Below are 19,048 nucleotides of genomic sequence, written 5' to 3'. Positions count from 1 at the left end.
CGCTGCTGGAATTTCGGTAAATCGCCTGTGACGAGCGTGCACACACGGCTCCCTCTATTTACGACGTACACAATGAAGCATTTAGATGCGACCCCAGCAATGGGTTTGTCGGCGGCCTGTACGCACGATCTAACGAAGTGACTCACGGGAGCCGCGCGCGTCGGCTGCGTTGCAAATTGACCGAAGAGGGCGGCCGTAGCCTGGCTCTCTGGCTCTCCCAGTAACGATTCCAGCATCTGCTTCCTGCGACGAGAGTTAATTCACGGGTCAGGCTGTTGTGCCCGCGACGCCAGATGCGGCCCGGCGAGGATCGATTCGCCGGGACACGTACAGAAACATTTGACACGGCTCGATGAATCTGATATTTAAAGGCTCGCGCGCCGCCGAGCCCGGGGAGGAGTCTTTTATTTATCGACGAGACGAGATCGCAGTCGGGACGTGTCTGAAATGTACGTTTATTAGAGGCAGCCTTTCCGTTCCACAGACGGAATGCTAATAAAGCCTGATCACTGCGAGTGCTTTGAAATTCGAAGCTCGCAGGGCGCTACGGGAAGCCCATAAATTTCAGTCGGACGCAAATATTCCTGTCGCAGTTCCCTGTCCACGGCTGGCGAAGTTTCTTAATATACCAGCGCGCCTCGATGCAGCGCGGCGCGAGCAGTGGATACGAGGCGGTTCCACGCAAGAAGATGGCGATGTGTTTTAAAAAGACGATTCTAGGTCGACCTGCAGCGAGGAGGAATGGTCGCGCACGGGTTGACTGTGGCGTGCAAGCTGTTCCTACTGTAATGACGGTGGCCACGGTTTGCCTTGCCACTGCATCGCCTGTAGCATTGCGCTTTGTTCTCGCCCGTGTTGTCCGAAGCCTTATGCATTGTTCCACTGCGCGTCGCACGCAGCGCTGACCTGTACCACTGTGGAATACCAGTCCAACCGGGAGACGATCCCCGGCGCCAATGTCCGAGCTGCGATCGTTTTCTTCGTCGGATACGTGGCTGACCAATGACGCCTAAGGGTCGCGCGTCTTCTTATTTAAACCTCGCGTATTTAAAGGGGCGAAACAGCCCCTGGAAGATCGAAGGCTGCCTGTGAATGATTGAAAGCTTCGGATTGGGTACGTGAACGGGGATGAAACTGAGACTCAAGGCGGAGCTAACCACGACGGAGACGTTCGACATAAAGTTTGATTAAGTGAAGAAAGTGGAATTCCGCGGGACACCTTCGTCTCGCGTCGAACAACAGAGTTAAATGGCTTTTCTGCTGAAAGCAAGGCATCCTTGGGAAACTGCGAACGTTGCTCGCGGAGTTCTTGCAACAATAACGACAAATGAATGAAATGGAGAGGCACAATGGCGTCGCGGAGAGGAACAGACCGTTCGGAGAAGGAGAACAGGGATGTGGAGCGTGTCTGGAGCAGCTTCAGAAATCGAAAACAATGAAAAAAGTTTGCGTAACAATCTGTTCGACGTGGTTTCGTTTAGATAATAGCCTTTTCTCTAGTTTGTCAACCTCCTTACTTTGTTTATCTACTCGCGCCTGCAGGCAATTCCTAACATAGACAGTTTCAGCTTCTGCGATTTTATTGTTCATTCGGGTAAAAAGTAAGCTGTAAACTCTCCCCCGTGCTAGCGCTCAGGAAACTACGAAGCACGCTCTATATCATACGCACAGATTCATCGCGAATGGAGTTCCAATCTCGTTTTATTCCATAGCTCGCTAACTATTATAATTTTCCGAACAAAGGACAAGAGTTTCGAAGCGAACGAGCGGAAATTCTGAAAATCCCGTTCTCATGGCAACGCGGGCTAGTAAAAATTTCCATCGAAAATTGGAGCAAAAAAAAGCCACGCAACTTTTCGAAGCGTATCCACACTGCGCACGTGAAATCGAGGGATTAGAGAAATCCGTGGGGCATCCGCGTTTCACGCCAGATTTCAGTCGAATCGAAAATAACATTATGCCGCCCTGAGCCCCGCGAAGTTTCATCCCCAGCAGTGTGCTTCCGGCGAGGAGAAGGGAACGAGGAGTCCATTTGAGAAAACACGACGAGAGAATTGTGAGGGGATTCGTATCCAAGATTCGGGACACTGTATAAAACTGTCTTGGCTCTCGCTCCTTCGTTGCGATTCGAAAGATAATGGTCCGCGGGAGCAAATAACCCTGAAAAACCCGATACCTGTCGGCCAAGGGAAAATAGACGGCGTGTGCGAGCGGGAAGAAAGCCGCGACCGTGCAAAATCTATTTATGTAGAACCGATACTCGAACGATTACTCGCGCGCTACGTCAGACGAGACGAACGTCGCTGGAAAAGATGGAAGCCCGAGCGACGAGCATCAAACACGAGGCTCTTCGCGCGCCTCGACGCTGGCAAGTGTTTGCGAACAGCTCGAAATTTCGCGCGTGCAAATGCTCGATGATATCAAAGGATCGTTTCGCGCGACGCGAGAATAAACCAGCCACCCACTGGGAGGAGAAAAAAGCACTGCTGACAAAAGGAAACCAGCCCCTCGTCGAAAATGTAGCCGTGGGGACGATTGCTCTAGAAAATATACGAATGCCCTTTCAGTTTGTGGGTGACTATAAACAGGAGCAGATTAATCCGATGTCGAAGCGGGAATAGATATTAATTATTACAGATTATAGAAACTAATGAGGAGATTGTTAATATTTCCTGCATCCTCGCTTTAAGTGAAAACTGAGATCGGCGACGGTTTATGTTTCGGTAGAATTTTCCTTTTAAACAGTCACTGCCACCTGCACAGTTTCGCTGTCAATGGTTAGCTTTCACTCCACACACAGAAGCTGAGTGGCTCGAGCATTTCAAGGACCTCGAGAGCTTTTACTTCGTTCCAGAATGTCGCGGGGATTAAATCCAGGGGAAGATAATTCCACGGAAGAACTGGCAGGACCTTCGCGCGCACAGGACACAGGGAGAGGCGAGAAGGTGTTTCCTTCGCGAAACGCCGCGTTCTTTATAGTCCGTACACGTTTTCTCGACGATGAAACTTAATTACCCAGTTACCGCGCATACAGTGGTTTCTTGTCGGAGCATCTGCGAGGTTTCCCCACCTGCTGGAGGACAGTCGTTGGAAGAAAGAGGGTCGAAATGGTCCCGTGGCCGAGATTAAATAGTCACCCTCTGCTTAACGCGAGGAACAATAGGTGGAAGCCAAGTGAAAAGTGGAATCATATGCTGTACACGTGCAACGCAAGCCTAATCGGTTGAACCTTAAACTGTAATCAATTGAGCCTGAAAGTTCCATTAAGTTAGTCATTAGAGTTCCATTAAAGCTCCCAAGGGGTTAGCGAGCAACTAACCCCTGAATTTATCACAACTGTGTACACTCTCGCGTTTGTATAGTTAAAGACCCGTAAACCCGCCCAAATTTGATTTTTACTAGCGAGTATACAGCACGAGGCGTACCCAGTGTCGCCGCGTGTTACCAGATGCGGTTGTGTGTCAACATGTGTGATCGCTGGCCCAGCGTGGCTGAGCTCTCGGCACGCAGGAGTGAACATCCATCAAGTGAGCGTAAACTTTCGCGACGTGTCTTTGAGCTCTCGAGACGCGTACCTGAGCTTTCACTACAGGTACACGTGCTTTCGCCGATTCCGAATGGGATTTCACCTTGTCTCGCCAAGCTTTCAGCGAATCGTTTGTAAATTCTCGCGGAGCCTTGCATAAGCCTCTTCGAATAACCTGGGAGTTGTCACAGAATTTCCACGAGCTCTCGCCGGACACGTGTCAACGTTCACAAAACTCGCGTGAATTTTTCCGTATCATGCGCGCGAGTTCGCAGGGAACATGAACTTTCAAACTTTCGCAAAACACACGCGTTAACAACCTTCGATATATTCAAAGAAAATTCAATGTGGCTTCGGCTTTACTAATTTCCAGAGTCGATTTTCAGGAAATCAAAGCCTGGCACCAAGAACTATTACCCCGCATTATCGATGCAGCTTTTGATGAAGCTTCGCTCCGCTTCCTGTTGTTCCACGAATACCGCTTCGCTGTGTGCACCGTTCAGCGGAAGGCTACGGTGTGCTTAAAGGGAAGAAAGGAAGCGCGGAGGTGTTTACGAAGGAAGAGGGTGAACTGGTTGAGCACACCGTCGTCCGCGTTTTCGTGACGTTCAATCGGAAGCTGCTAAACAAACGGGTCCAGCAGATAGTGTCAGGCTGGGAACAAAGACACACGACGGATGCTGCGAGCTAACCAGGACATCCTGCTCGTCCGATCGAGTTGCAGTTCGAAGGTATTTGCAGTCGGCTCGGCGCAACTTCGCCGCAGAAAGCTGCCTCCGTTTCCTTCGGTCAGAGGTATTTTTGCCCGTCCAGGAATTCGATCAGCTTATTTATGGCGGATTAAACTGGAATGCGTCCACCGCGGAGGCTCTATCGCAGTCGTCGTTACTTGGACCAGAAGCTTCCAGAGTAAACTAGATTTCCCTGTCGCCCATCACTTCTCGTAATGGAAAACTGTTTTATTGTAGAGGCTGTTGGCTTCCTTTAAGGTGTTACAATGTGCAGTTATGATCTATGGTTTCAAAGCTCCGTACAATATCGAGAGGGTATTATGATTTGAGTCTGGAGAGATTATTATTATTATTATTATTATTATTATTATTATTATTATTATTATTATTAACGGGAAACCCTTTAGTGTACAGAGATACAAAATAATTACCATTACTACATAGAAAGATAAAAATAAGAGAAAGAAATAAAAAATATATATATAAAATAATAACATAAAATAATATAATATAAAATAAAATAACAAAGATAAATTAAGATGAGATAATAATACATAACAAAAATAGCAGAGATAGCAGAGTCACGATAAAGAAGAGGTAATTAGGGTAAGCTGTGATCTTTCACACGATTGAATGATTATTTCTAACTCTTTTCACCAAATTGCATCTTGACTGTATGAATTTCCGTGGCGACTAATTGTTTGTATAATAAACAGCGATACTCTGAAGCAATAGTGAAATAAATCGAGCATAAATCTGCGCAGTCAGGCGTGGCCGTAATTCATATCGAAATAATTATTGTATTCACAATAATATTAAATTATTCTAATTAACAGAGCCCATTCATTTGGAATTCGCATCAGAATTCATCAGTGAAATTCAGCAATGAAGCACAATTAAATCCGGGCGCTACAAATCGAAATTTCAATAACTGTCGCCGAATTAATCAAGATAAAGAATACCTGTACGAACAATTTATCAGCTGGTCCGCAGGCAGCGTCGCAGGATTTGTACGAAGCAAACGAGTGCGACCCAACTGGAAGCGAAACGAATGATTCGAAATTTAATAGAGTGGCGTGCTCCGGCGACTAGCTCGCCAGCTTCCTCAGATATTTATTAGCTGTCATTATCTAGAAATTACACGCCGCCCACGTCATCCTAGTCCCGCGGGGGAGTAAATGGCGAACGGTTCCAGAAAGTAAACACAATATATAAAGGGGCGGCTGCTGGCGCCAGGACAATTTCCTTCGTGTCCCTTCAATCACGAAGGCGAAGCTTAATGGCCAGCCTCTGCGGCGTGCATATGTGTGTGCGTCTGCGCGCGTACCGTCCTCATGGCACACAGGCTCACGCGTGGCCCCGTACGTGTGTTTGTATGTACGTCACGGCGACATCGCGGCGAGACAAAATGAAATTTCAGTCGGACGATGAATGCCCCGCCGCGGAGCTGCGAACCCCACTTCCGGCCCACGCGAGGCTGGCCAATTTGCATGGAGGATTTAATTGAAAAATGTGACGGCCCGTGGCCGGGATTAAGCCGCCTGCAAAACCGTGGGAAAAACTCGAAACGTCCACTGGCATGGAACGGGGATTTTTGGGCGATTGACTCGTTCGCGCCAGGTTGAATTTTTTTCGGCGGCAACTTCGGATTACGTCGGTGCCCGAGGGGTGAACGAGCTGCAGATTATTATTAGCGTTATAAGCTGGGATTTTTTATCCGTGAAAGGTGTAGGGGTGTTTGTGCGATCGAGGTGAAATCCTTGAGGGATGATTGGACGCGGATACTTGACGCACAGGCGGGAATAAACCGTAGAATTTTCCTGACAGTAGCTGCGAGGAATCCCAGGGATCCCTGGAATTCCAGCACAGTCGGAAGAATTTAATATCGGCGCATGCCGCTAAGCACCGTACACATCGCGAGATATATCAGCCCTGGCTTGAAATCGATTAATGACAGCCCTATTGCGATTGTTACTCCGTATTCTAGACTGCTACTCTACGAATAAAAGCTCAGAAGAAAGCCTAAAAGCTGTTCATTAGGAGGAACGGTCAATCTCCTTTCGAATCTTCTTAATCGAATAATCAAACCACTTCTTCCCCATATCCCAAATTTTAAACGCAGCGTACAGCTGGCAAGTCAGCTAAAAGCACAGAGGCCGCGTCCGCCGAGGAAAAACACATCGCGACAATAACAGAGAATAGCCTCCTCGGCCACTATACTATTTCTTCGGCGCCTCATCTCGAAAGTAACGAGGCCCCGTCCAATCTGTCCCGGGGAAGCATCATCGACGCATTTAGCGGATTAAAGAGGCGTTCCCGCGGCGCGTCGACAACGGAATCAGGCTATTTGAAGGGCTCGGCATCGATGGGAATTAATATTCGCCTGGCAAGTCAAGCGGATAAGGAAGAACCGCCGCGGGAGAGGCGAGAGAAGGGACCTTTTTCTACCGCGCGCGCCAGCACTTCCACAAATGAATTCGATTCACCGCGCAGATTCAACGATTCGTCTCTGCGAAGAGAAAAGGCATTTGGAAGCGCGAGAAGATAGTTCCCTCCAGCCCAGCCCCTCGCGCGGTTCGAGGGGCTGGGAGAAAAATTGTGCTTTTAAGGTAAACGAGAAGTATTGTCGCCCGAGTTACTGTCACGGAACACCGTCTTCTTTCCTCCTCATCTCCTTCCGCGGCCACCCTTTCTCTTCCCTGCAGTCGAGATTTTCAGTCTAGTCTTTTCTCTGACCGTTCCTTTCCCGCCCCCGTCGCGCCGTTCCTTCTCTTCTCTAAATTGCTCCGTTCCCCGTAATTGCACGGCCAATGAATATGCTGTTAATTAGATCAGTTAGCAGAGACAGCAGCCAGGGTACCTTTATTATCATAATCGCGAAACGGCACGTTTCTATAATCGGATCATTGTATTATTTATTTACCACGTGGAGTTTACTGCGGGACTAAAGGGAAGGAATATTCCCTGTGAAGTTCCATTAGCAATGGTAAATTTTCAAGTGTCCGCGAAGGGGACGCTGGCACTCAAAGTCGAAACAGCTGGCAGCTCGCGAAGGCTCATAGAAAAATCGCGCTCTCGGAGCGAAAAAGGAGCATCTCTCTCTGTTAGTCGGCCAGACGAAACGACTGTCTCTCTCGATATTCAACCCTCGTTTCTCCTTCTCGTCCCCTTTCCACTCCACCCCCCCCCCCCCTCAATGCCGCTCGTTTTTTACATTTTACACCGTCGCAGTCGCGCCTCTACAATAACACAGTGAGAGATGAATTTTTATGCGCAGACACTTTTTACACGGCTCCGCTAACAATTAGCTCTCGGATCCCGCGTCTCCCTCGACGGCTCAACATCTCTTCGTTAATGGCTCGCCTCGGAAATTGCAACGAATTAGAAATGGAGTATCGAGTCACCTTCCCAGCCGTTCTTAGTAATCGCTGCAACGGGTGGATAAAAAAAAATGGCTAAATCGAAACGCCTGCACTTCGAAGTGGCCCGCTTATTTAATTTGAGACGCACTTTGCAGCGAACCTGTGACACTTTTCTGGCGGAGCGTCACAATAGCCGAATCCAGACGCGATTTTCCACGGGCCCGACACTTTCGCGCCGCTACAGCTCGGCTATAATCCAGGAAGCGCCGATACGAATAAGCCGGATTGGTAACAAAGACGAAAAGATGGATAGAGCGAGAGGGAAGGGTGGAAGAAGGAAGGACGGGAAACGGCGGAAGGCTCGGCTTTATAAATTCCCCGCGTGTTTTAATCCCTCCGTAAGCCGTCCAGTTGTGTCAGAGCTTTCACTAAATTAAGGGATTTCCGTGCAGTTTCTATCCTGCACCCCTAGGACCTTGATATATGTATTCCCGCGACGAGCCGACGTCCCGACGCCCCTCTGCGTGCACGTGAGTCGCGCGGATCGCGCGTGATACTCGACTTGATCGTTCGTAAACGGATTTTCGAGTGATCCTCCACGCTTCTTGATTCTCTGAACGCGTTAAATGTGCGTTGATCTTCGTGTGCTTAATGTGTAGGTAAGTCTATTTAGAGGAAATGCGAGCCTGCACGGTGTAACTTCTGCTCAACAAACTTTTCCCTGATTTCTATAATTTCGCAGATATTATAACGCTGAAGTTACTGCACTATTCAATATCAGAAGCTTGTATACGTTTGGATATCTGTTTGAGAAAATGTGCAACAGATATCCTACGATGCATGTACCGTCGCAGATATCATTGATACTAACTACTGTACCACCCTGCTTCTGAGAAATAAAGTTAAGAGAATAGTAAAACTGGTTAACTGTGCCGAGCAGCGCACTTATCTTTATCACTATTCCCCAAAGTCTTTAAACGTAACAGCGTACAAAGCTACCGAGTATTTCTGCCAGTTTAGGAGCCTCGTGCATTGGAAAGGACCGAAGTAACAAAGTTGAAGAAATTTTTAACGAACCCGCCGCGAGAAGGCCAGCGATCTCGTAGCATAACGGGAGAGCTGCTAGCCCCAAGACTGTTTCCACCCGACAGCCGGGAAAAACTTTCCCGTTTGCCGGTATAAAATAGCGGGGCTTTATTTTTCGTTCGAACGCGCCTGCGGGCCGTCCCACGCACCGCTGCAAATTAAATCCTCGGATTATCGATAACGAACTCCGTCCAATTTATGCTCGCGATACGCTGCGATTAAATACCAGTGACGAATCGCTCGCTCGCAGGCAGACACTCATTTTATAAAAACACGTGAAAAGAGGCACCGTGTTTCCTATAAAAAAATATATATATATACCGGCTATATCCTGCTGAAGGTAACAGAAAATTCATCGAAAATACAGAAGCCTCTGGACAAACTGGACGAAATATATTTGTCGTTGGAAAATCGCTGGACCTCGTTAGATTGACGCTCCTCGTTCTGATATCCTTTGAACCTGCCAGAAGCGTTTGCGATTTTAATGAGGACGTTTTTCTACGTATAGATAAAGCGTCCACGTAAAATACCGCCACGGAGGGTCGACAGGCAGCTCGTGCACGTGCAAAGAAGCCTAGCGCTTTGTCGCGAAGCCTGTCGACCGAGCTCGTGACAGCGTGCACTCGGGGCACGCGTCTAATCCTCCGCGGCGTCATGGCGACGTCTTAACGCGGCCGAGAAAAAGACTAACGGCGAACTTAAGCCGGATGAAAGTTTTAAACGAGCACGACCCAATTCCGGGGGCGTTCATGCCGGCCGTTCCGCGTTCAAACCTCCCGCGCACGAATAACAACGAGTTTCGCCATTAAGCCCTCGACGCCGGCTACAAACGATGACCGCCTGGAGGGTTGTTCCGCCGCGAGTAAAGAAGCACAGGGAAGACATAACAATAAGACCGAAGGGGTGGAAGGGAAAGTGTGCTGCGGAGCATTACTGCGTCCTTGGACGGAACCTCTTTTCAACGTCTGCTGGGAAAGCTAAAGGATGGCGGAGGGTGTCTGTTCTGAGAGGACCTGTGGGTTTCTGGGAGCAATACTTTGATTGTGACAATATCTTTGATATATGACACTCTCATTCCTCTTTTGGATTCTCTAATACAGCGTTTCCCAACATTTTTTGAGTCGCGATTCCCTTTTATAATTTTCAAATAACCTGCGAACCATAATCTCCATATAAGGTAGGATAAATTTAAGAAGGGAAAGAAAACAAATTGAATATAGATATTAGGGAATACAATTCTATCTTAGTAATATTTAAAAAAAAAACAACAGAAAACACTTCGTGACCCACCGGTTGGGAATCACAGCTCTAATGTATCCAGAAATTAAAAAACAATATACATCTGTAGACTCTGCAAAACTCTTCGAGCAATTTGCGCTGGATCGTCCAGGATTCTGTTTTCTGTGACTGAAGAAGGTGCATAGCAGGTATACATTTTACGGTTACTTTGATCCGTGACCTAGTGATCCCAAGTATCCAAAGTTCAGGTGCCCGGGATCGTAAAATGTTAGGTTAAAACGTCGACAATCTCTCATCCGCAACTAGTTACCCTTTCATCGTTGCGCGAGCAGAGCGCAAGGATGACCCCTGGCGCGTTCCTCGAAATAAGAAGAAAGGTAACGGGACGTGGGTAAAGAGGAGGAGCAGCAAGCGGCAGCAGGAGAGTAAAAAGGAAGAGAAAGGGCGAGAGTAAAAAACGATGGAGATACTTCACATTCTCGGAGCGTGGCACTCCAGGCTAAAAGGAGGTAAACACGCGCTCTCGTGCTTAGTAGAGCAAAAGCTGCAGCGTTCAGTACGATCCTCAGTGCTTCTGCAAGCTGTGCGTGCATAGCCAGGGATAAACAGAGAGATGAACCTGCGAGAACTTACTATTCCCTTAAAACCCTTTCCATCTTTTAACCGACCACCCCAACTCTCCGTATTCAGCTGCTCCATATTTCGCCTCCAATTGGCTTCTTTCTTTCGGCTACCACGTCCTTTCTTTCTCTTTTCATCTCTCTCTCTTTCCCTCTCTCTCTCTCGGTTACTCGCGTTGCAACGGGCTAATGCAATCTACTTTTGGAAAATGCGCGTTTACTAGCCGTGCTGCTGGCTCCGAACAACGTTAAGCCACTTTTCCCTTCCTCTTCCGGCTGGAAACCACCGGCTCTCGCTGGCAGAGTTCGCGCGAAATTACATTCTTCCCACGACCCTTTATCACTGCACCAAGAGTTCCTTGCCCGCTCCACTCTCGCCTTCCTCTCTATCCGCGAGGAGTTAAAAGGCTCCCTTTCGAGCGAGACTGGCCGGAGGATCAAACCACCCGGATTCCTTTATTTTCGATGCCTCCCTGGCCAGACTAAGAAAGCCTCGAATTCCGAAACGCAGACCACAGGGACAGGCAGTGGCAGCAGTCCACTCTCTGTGAATTCACCACGCAGCGCTGAGAGTAATTTCTTCTCCGCGATGCTGATTGCAACAAGCTCCGCGGCCAGGGCAACATTTAAATGCACCTCCGACAGGGCAGGGGTGGGGGGAGCGGCAGTTTTAGGCGACCCTTTTTTATTCGCCTTCGACCACAGCGGTTTAATTACGACACTTTAATTACGCTAGGAACACGGCTTCGCCTGCCCGCTCTCGCGGCCCTTTGCTGGAAAAACGGTATCTCTTCCAGGTGCGCCTGGACGAGGAGGCCGGAAGCTCCAAGTGGATGATAACGCGAGGAAGATTCTCCCCGGCGAAATATGACCGCGGGGAACGGCGGGGGGGTACACGGTCCAAGGGGGTGGGTCTTTGAAGTTGTAATTGCAGCGTCGTAGATTTTTCTTCAGTTTGATAATTGCCCCATACCCCCGTGGAAGAGGGAACGCCGAGGGGAGCAGGAGAGGGATGCGTTTCAAGCGAGACCGTGTTCTTAAGCGCGACCCGGGGTGAAGTGCCTCCTAAATGCCCTGTTTTGCGCGCAAAGGACGAGTCTCTGGCGAAAGAGGACAAAAACGGATAATGTTTCTTCAAGGATAAGCTTCCTCGCACGTCTTTTCGAAGGTAATTGCTCTAGAGGGTGGGAACTCGTGGAGACATTCTCGTTTCTGCGATGTAAATCGACCGGGGGGACATGCTTAGGGTGATTCAGGGGTGAATTTACAAAATTTGCAAGCGCGTCTTGCTGATTAAGTTGCGCGTGATTCTCGAACAAATGCGAACGTCTCTGCAGAAATTTGTTGAGACGTGGGTGGAGAGAAGGATTGAACTGATTTTCAAAAGACTTTCAGGCGGTTTAAAAAGTGATATAGGACATTTCGCGGCATATTCATCGCGACCCGCTTATCCTGTCCGTAATAACATCGCTCGGGGAGAGACACTTTCCTCTGAAAACGTTCAATTTCGTCCCGCGCTCGACACAGCCGCGACTCGCCAATTACTGTAGAAGCCTCCTTTCCAACCCCTGTAACCTTTTCATCCGTGTTTCATCCTCCGATACAATACATCCACCGCGTCTCTTCTCCTCAGAAACAATATTTTCACAGGCTCGCGGGGTTTGCTCGCGCGAGAGGGCCGACGAAACGAAAGCTTTTTCCTCTTGGGATAACACGACACCCAATCGTCTCGTCTCCACCCCTCTTCGAGTCTCAGTCGTCCAACTAAACGAGCCGATAACGAGTAACCGGTAATTACGTATCGTAATTGACCGAAGTGACCTGGGAACATCAATTAATTTCCCATCCCTCTTCCCCTCTTGCTTCTGGGGCGATGTTGAACGAGAGTGCTCGAGGCTAATGAGTCATTCGAGATGATGACGCGATTGGAAGGCGATGCCTCTCTTTGGAGAAATTTGCAGGGCGAATTTTTTAATAGTTTTCGCGAAATTTTAGCGTGCATGTGAAGTCGGATTTTTTTTAAGGATTTTAGAGGTATGATGATGAGAATTAAGGATTCTAAGACAGAGAAATGTGGAGATGGGATTTGGGAAACTAAGGAAACCTGGTGCGAAGGGATTCTAGTATTAAGAAATTGTAGAAGCTGCATCGTACCAAAAGGATTCGTAACATGATGATCAGGATGTTCGATAGGCTCATTAAAATTCATCAAATACCTATCAGTGGATGGAGGTGTCCAGAACATATATATAAAACTTTATCAGACATTAAAGTAAGTAATTTTAAAAACGAACTTATTTTAGATATAAAGTAAATTTCCCGCTGTAAACAAGGTTGTTGACTAGGGCGGAGCGATACTATATAGGTGAAAATTAAAATTTGAATTTTCAGTTGGCCTGGGTGCGGGATAGTTGTCTTTTGATTAACCAAAAACAACTATAAAAGAATTTAGAAAAATATTCATGCCTGCAGGTTCCTTTTTCTCCTAAAAATGATCATATAATCATATAATCATATAATCATATGATCATTTTTAGACAATTATCCCATACCCACGAAAACTGAAAATTTAAATTTATATATTATGATTATATAATCATTTTTAGGAGAAAAAGAAACCTGCAGACATGAATATTTTTCCAAATATTTTATATATTTGTGTTTGGTTACTCAAAAGACAACTATCCCGCACCCAGTCCAACTAAAACTTCAAATTTAAATTTTCCGCTCTGCCATATTGTTGACTTCCCTCGGTACGCTTCGAGTACCAGCTCCTATATTTTTTGTTGAATTCGCTAGCAACAATGTTTCCCCAGGAAAGGGTCCACACGCGCCAGGCGAACTTCGAAATGCTTTTTAAACAGAATAATCCTGCGGCTAGCAATTACAGGAGAAAATCCGTGGACCTGCTGCGACAAGCATTACTTTCAAAAGAAAAACGCACACGAAATGGATTACATCCTGCGAAAATGAAGTTTTATCCGATGTAACAGTCCTATCAGCCGAATTCAGAGATGGGCAAAATTTTCAGTTAAATAAAAACAACGAATAGAAGTTCAAAAAAATACTCGTCATCCGTCGAAGAAAGTTAAACCGGATTAATTTTATTCGTCGAATAAAAAAATGAACTCTATTCGTCGAATAATCTAAAGTCATAGTCAACTTTATTTGCTCCGGTGTTTAAATATTTTTTTTAATTAGTTAATTCCCAACTCTGGCGTAATTACAACATACAGATTATTATCGAATGATCGAAGACTCTTATTTTCCTAAAAGAAGTCCTTGAATTCCAACTTCAATCCAGAAAACTACTGCCATTATTTCTGATGTAAAGAGAAGAAGGAATAAACCCCCAACCCCTTGCCCCTAGATAAAACACGAGCCATCGCAAAAATTATTAAAATGACAGCGAACGAGGCGAAGCCGCCGTGTCTGCTCCATAATCCTGCAGTTGAAGGGCCATGTCAGATTCAAATTACACCCGCATCCGACTTATTTGCAAAACGGTAACGTCGTGGAAGCGTCGGTAAACGGCGCCGCTCGTACGCGTACGCCGCTGCGTCCTGATTGCAACTGCACGCTTCAAATAGGGCGGAAAGGCCTCGCCGCCGCTTCACGAGCAATTTCATTTCCACCCGTGGAAAATTTATGCAAATCACCTCTCCGCCGCGCCGCGGGGAAAGTAGCAGAGGGCTATGAGCATAACGAATTCACGGGGATTATCCGATTTCGCCGGGACAAGAAGCTGCTAACACACTCCACGCGAGTCACAGCTCGCGTGGGTGGTTCATTTCGTGCTGACTGAAGCGTGAGAAATGATGGATGGCACCTCTACGATGACAGTTCTTTTACAATGGGACCCGAGTACAAGATCAGAGATAATCGCATCGAATATAAGTATAATACAACGTGTCAGGGTACGTTTATGTTGGGGCTGCGATAAACTTCGATGACTTCAGAGACCCAAAATAACAGTTATGTTAAAATTTTTTTGAAGAAAAGTCAGTACCTAAGTGAAAATTAATCCTTGTTTAAATGGAAGCCAGTTGTCATTGAATCTCAAATAAATTTCTCAAAAGATGGAAGGATTAAAAAATACTAATTTTTAATTGTTCCGATTACAACTAACCATTGTGAATGATTAAGATTTTTGTTCGCCGTCTGATCGACGCTGTTATAGGTTCTATCGCAGCTCCAACATAAACGTACCCTTAGGTTCGAATCGTTTAGAGTATCGACCATCTTGAAAACGATAATGCCCCATGCAGCTTCACTTTGCCTCGCGTATTTATAACTGGCTATTTTTTTAAGTACTTAACCATCGCAGGCTGCATGAATTTTCATTCTGTCTCGCTTCCGCTTGCCGTCCTTTTATCTGGGTCGTATTTAAAGTGAACCGTCGAGCGGAGGTCAAAGATCACGATCATACCGTGACGTAAGCAAGCGCGTTTGCTTCTGACAGGTATGGAAATACAGGCGATCGCCTGCAAATTGCTTCTTCCACTTTAAACCAGCCACGTTTTCCACTTGTGACGTTCGCCGGGCTCGTCTGCTGTGCGGTTACCGATTGCTCGACTTCGAATCCCTCGATCCATGGCCGCGGGTCGAGAAAAATTCGTTAGTTCGCTGCTCGCTGCAAGCCAGATTATTATTCGAGCGTTTCAAAGCGGACACTCGAACGTTTCCCACGGTACGCGTTTAATACTTCGGTGCCTTTGTGCTCTGACTTAATCGCGTGGCCCCTTGATGATTAGCACTACCTTTATCCCGGGAGAATTATATTCCTTCGTACGCTACACTTCAACCCCTTCAGTTAAGACACTCGACACCCCAACTTGTTTGCTGGAATCGTGACAGCTTGGTAACTGTATATTCAACCTCGTGTGGCGCCATTTGTAAAATAGATACGTAGGCAAAAAAATATTTTCTTACTCTATGTGCGAGAAATAAATATTGTATAAAAGGAGAAGTCTGTGCTGGATATCATCTCCTTGCAATTAATTCGCAAAGAAATACTTGATCTTCGAGCGATTTGCCTTAGTCCCCTTAGGGGTAGGTTCAGATCTAAAAATCGATTTTTTTTTAATTTCATTTTTCGAATGTTCCAACTTTTAGGAATAAGTGTTTAAAAGGATTTTTTGCAATTCATTAAATTCCCGAACACTACGTAAAACTTTAAACGCGTTTTTCTCGAAACAGTGTTCTTAAAATCGGTGGAACCTGTATCTCGAAAAGTTATTATCCGATTCGACTGAAACTTTTTTTATTTTGAAGAATATACTTCTGGTTCGTGCAGCAACCAGTATAATTTAAAAGAAATTGAAATTTGTAATTTTTAAAGGCGTTGAAACGACGAAAAACATAGGGTAAAAATTGATTTCAAACTTCAAGTGTCGTTATTTTCTCAAAGAATGTAATTTTTCGTAATTTTTCTGGTCAGTCCACGAGCGAGGTTCATGCCCTCTAATAATAATAATCTGGCATTGCTTTTTATTTCAGACCAATGGTTTAGATGCCGGTCCCACCGATTTGGATGAATTTTTTGACGCCTCGACTTTAACGACTCCCCACTGCCGTCTACAAAGATTGATTATAAAACAAAAAAATTATTTCTATAGTTTAAGACAGCCTTAATAAAACACAAAAAGTTCCATTAAGCAATATGCAGTAGTCTTCGTTTAATTAATTCTTAAAGATCAGCTATTTTTATGGGAACATAATCCGAAAAGTAACTATAACAGAAATCGAACCCTTCCCCTTTAAATCCACACAATAATCAATCTATCACCGCCAATAGCACACCAGCAGACTGAACACACCCCGTCTGCATCCCGAAGAATTCCCGCGCCATGGTGGCGCCAAAAGGCTCCGTATCTGGCGAAGGAAGCGGAAGGATACTCCGTCCAAGAGCAAATTTCTCGTAGGAAATGTAACGCTGAGGAATCTCGGAATAAGTCAAACTATCGTTCATGAATTTTATTTCCCGCCTGCGGGACTAGCGGCACCCTCTCGTCGCCCCTCACCCGCCCGCCGTTATATTCCTTTCCTCTGGCCGGGGAATCGCATTTGCATAACATAAATGTACGACTCCGGGTGACGCGGGGGGGGGGAGTGGGGGGGGGGAGGGGACGAAGGGGATCGGCAAGAGGGGTCGGACAAACAGACAAACGGACAGCAAGCTCGGATAGGGAGAGGATTCGCGGGACGGTAAATCTTTGGCTACGACTCTCGTCTCGCGGCTACTTTGCATTCGTTTCTTATTCCGGCGGCTCTTTTTTACAACCGTCGCGCACTTTCGGCTCGCGAGCACTCGAACCTCATTCGAACTTCACTCCAGGCCGGCCTTCTTGCCGTCTGGAGAAATCATTTTGCCGGTCGCGAGCGCGCGCAAACAGTCGCAGCCGCCTTCTATTTCTCGTTAATTAAAAGCACTTCCTATCGCGAGGGCCCGGAAAATATTGCAAAAACGGTTTCCACCGTGCTCGGTAATCTCTTAACTCTGCTTTGGCGCCGTGCCCCGTGTCAAAGAAGACGCAGGACGTGGCTGCGCGGTAATTAGCCCTCCACGATTCTCGGCAAGCTTTTCCAATGGAAATGCAAGGTGTCTGAAAATATTCGACGCAGAGAGGAGCGATCCTTCTTATTCACTTTGTCAGAACCACAATTTACCATATATTTTAGCACGCGTCGATTAATGTACCGCGGTATTATGCACGTGCTTTAACCAAACAAACGGGGGTAATGTTTACGAAGATAGGCGTCCGAAAAAGGCTGGATAAACTGGGACAGGATTGAACGAGATATTCCCTGGGCGTTGCACAGGGTCGAGTGTATCTAAAATTTTTCACCGGAAATGGCTCGCGAACGAAATACCCCGGCAGTCTAGCGCGCTCGTTTAAAACGCATTAAATTTGTATCATCTCCTTCGGGGCTTTATTTCGCCGGGAATAAAAATGGCTGTAATTCCGGGTAATAAGGCTGGATACCTGATACAACGATGGGGCATCGACCGGAAATGTGCTATCGATCCGGGGCCGTGTAACGCGCACGATTTTTCCAAATCGTCCGCCAGAAGCGGCGGTATTAATACCCGACTCGCTGTAAAAACAGAGAGGCAAAGAAGAGCCAGTAAAGTAATTTAGAAAAGCTTTGGACACTGGGAAGCTTCCTGAATGGGCCCCGAGTTGGAATTATCTACGACACTCTGCGAGGAGGTGACGATTATCGTTGCTCCTTTCGAGACGGGATCCAGAAATGAGTGGAACCTCGCGGTGTTTCCGGTTCATTTAGCGACCGATCGCTTGCTCGATGGTGGAAGACGCTTTTACAACCCTCCTTCAGCTGAAACTTAAATATCTTTATCGTCCGTTCGCATCTAGACGATGATAACATTGGGGGCGTCACGCGGGGCCGTAATTTATGCCTCGATACGTGACGTAGTTCCGAGAAATATTCAACGAAAAAAGGGGGATGCTTCGTTTCGGAATTTCCGTCTCGAAATTCGCGCAACGCTGCCGCGTTAATATTCGCGGCGCGATAACGGCGGACTTAACGGGCGTTCGTTTTATTTATCCTCGAAAAGGGATGCCGCGCAATTATGGAAACGCGGAGGGTGAACTTTTAAAAATAACCGCGGACGGAGAAACGCGGCTCGTCTCTCTGGCAACCTGGTGGATATTTAAAAAATTCAATTTCCCGGTAATAAGGACGAGTTATACGTCGCAATGGCGGCGTTCGTTACCGGGCAGCGAGTATATTCATTTTCCATGCGAAACAGCTCTTTTTCTGTATTACAATAAGGGCGGGAGAGCAACCGCGAAACGGCACTCGTGCGTTCGTTACACGAAAACGCGGTTCGCCGTGACAAGGAAATTTAATTAAACGGAAAAGAACATCGCGAAATACCCCCGTTTTACCATCCCGTCTACAATGCGAATCTCTAACGAGCGACAATCCATATACGAAGCATTGGAACTGGAAGAATAAACTGCTGGTCTATTCTTTGGCGTTTGATATTTCATGATTCAATAATTACCAAGCACGTGCAATCCGACTCTTTCATTATTTCCAACAGTGCGTTACATCTGCACTGCTCTTTAGCAGATTTCCACGAAATGTGTTGCCAGTCGGTTTCGCGAAATTTTCATTCACAACCCCTCCCGTGGCTTGCATAGTCCGAAGACTGTGTCTTAATGCTGATTGATCGCCGTTTCTTGGTCACCACGTCACGCCTTCCTTCGACGGGCGCAAACTTCGAAAAGTTCAAGGTACATACATCCCGCAGACCGTCAGGCAAGAGAGATAGTTCCACGTGATATAACTCTGGAACAATTTCCACGAGGCGACAACCGAGCAGAACTCCGCTTTCCGATTCGACCCTCGTACGGACCGTTCATTAGACCCTTCCCGTACGCGTTCGGTCCCAAGTTCCGCGCGAAACGTGCAAGCTCTTCCCCGTCGTCGGGCTACAAGCGCGAACGGTGA

The 19,048-nt window shown here is 46.9% G+C and overlaps 1 protein-coding gene across 1 annotated transcript in view; it reads right to left on the bottom strand.

Annotated features, from left to right (window-relative positions):
* Positions 1-17,620, bottom strand: part of LOC143374836 (uncharacterized) — a 112,622-nt gene extending 95,002 nt beyond the window's left edge. The window contains exon 1 of the mRNA XM_076823353.1: positions 17,551-17,620. Coding sequence (XP_076679468.1) covers positions 17,551-17,570 — 20 coding nt within the window. The 5' untranslated portion in view covers positions 17,571-17,620. The remainder of the gene's footprint in view (positions 1-17,550) is intronic.
* Positions 17,621-19,048: the final 1,428 nt, after the last annotated feature.

This window comes from Andrena cerasifolii, chromosome 11 (genome assembly GCF_050908995.1).
Source record: "Andrena cerasifolii isolate SP2316 chromosome 11, iyAndCera1_principal, whole genome shotgun sequence".
Taxonomy (NCBI): Eukaryota; Metazoa; Arthropoda; class Insecta; order Hymenoptera; family Andrenidae; genus Andrena; species Andrena cerasifolii.
The sequence above is the reverse complement of the archived record's forward strand: the minus strand, read 5'-3'. Positions and strand labels throughout refer to the sequence as shown.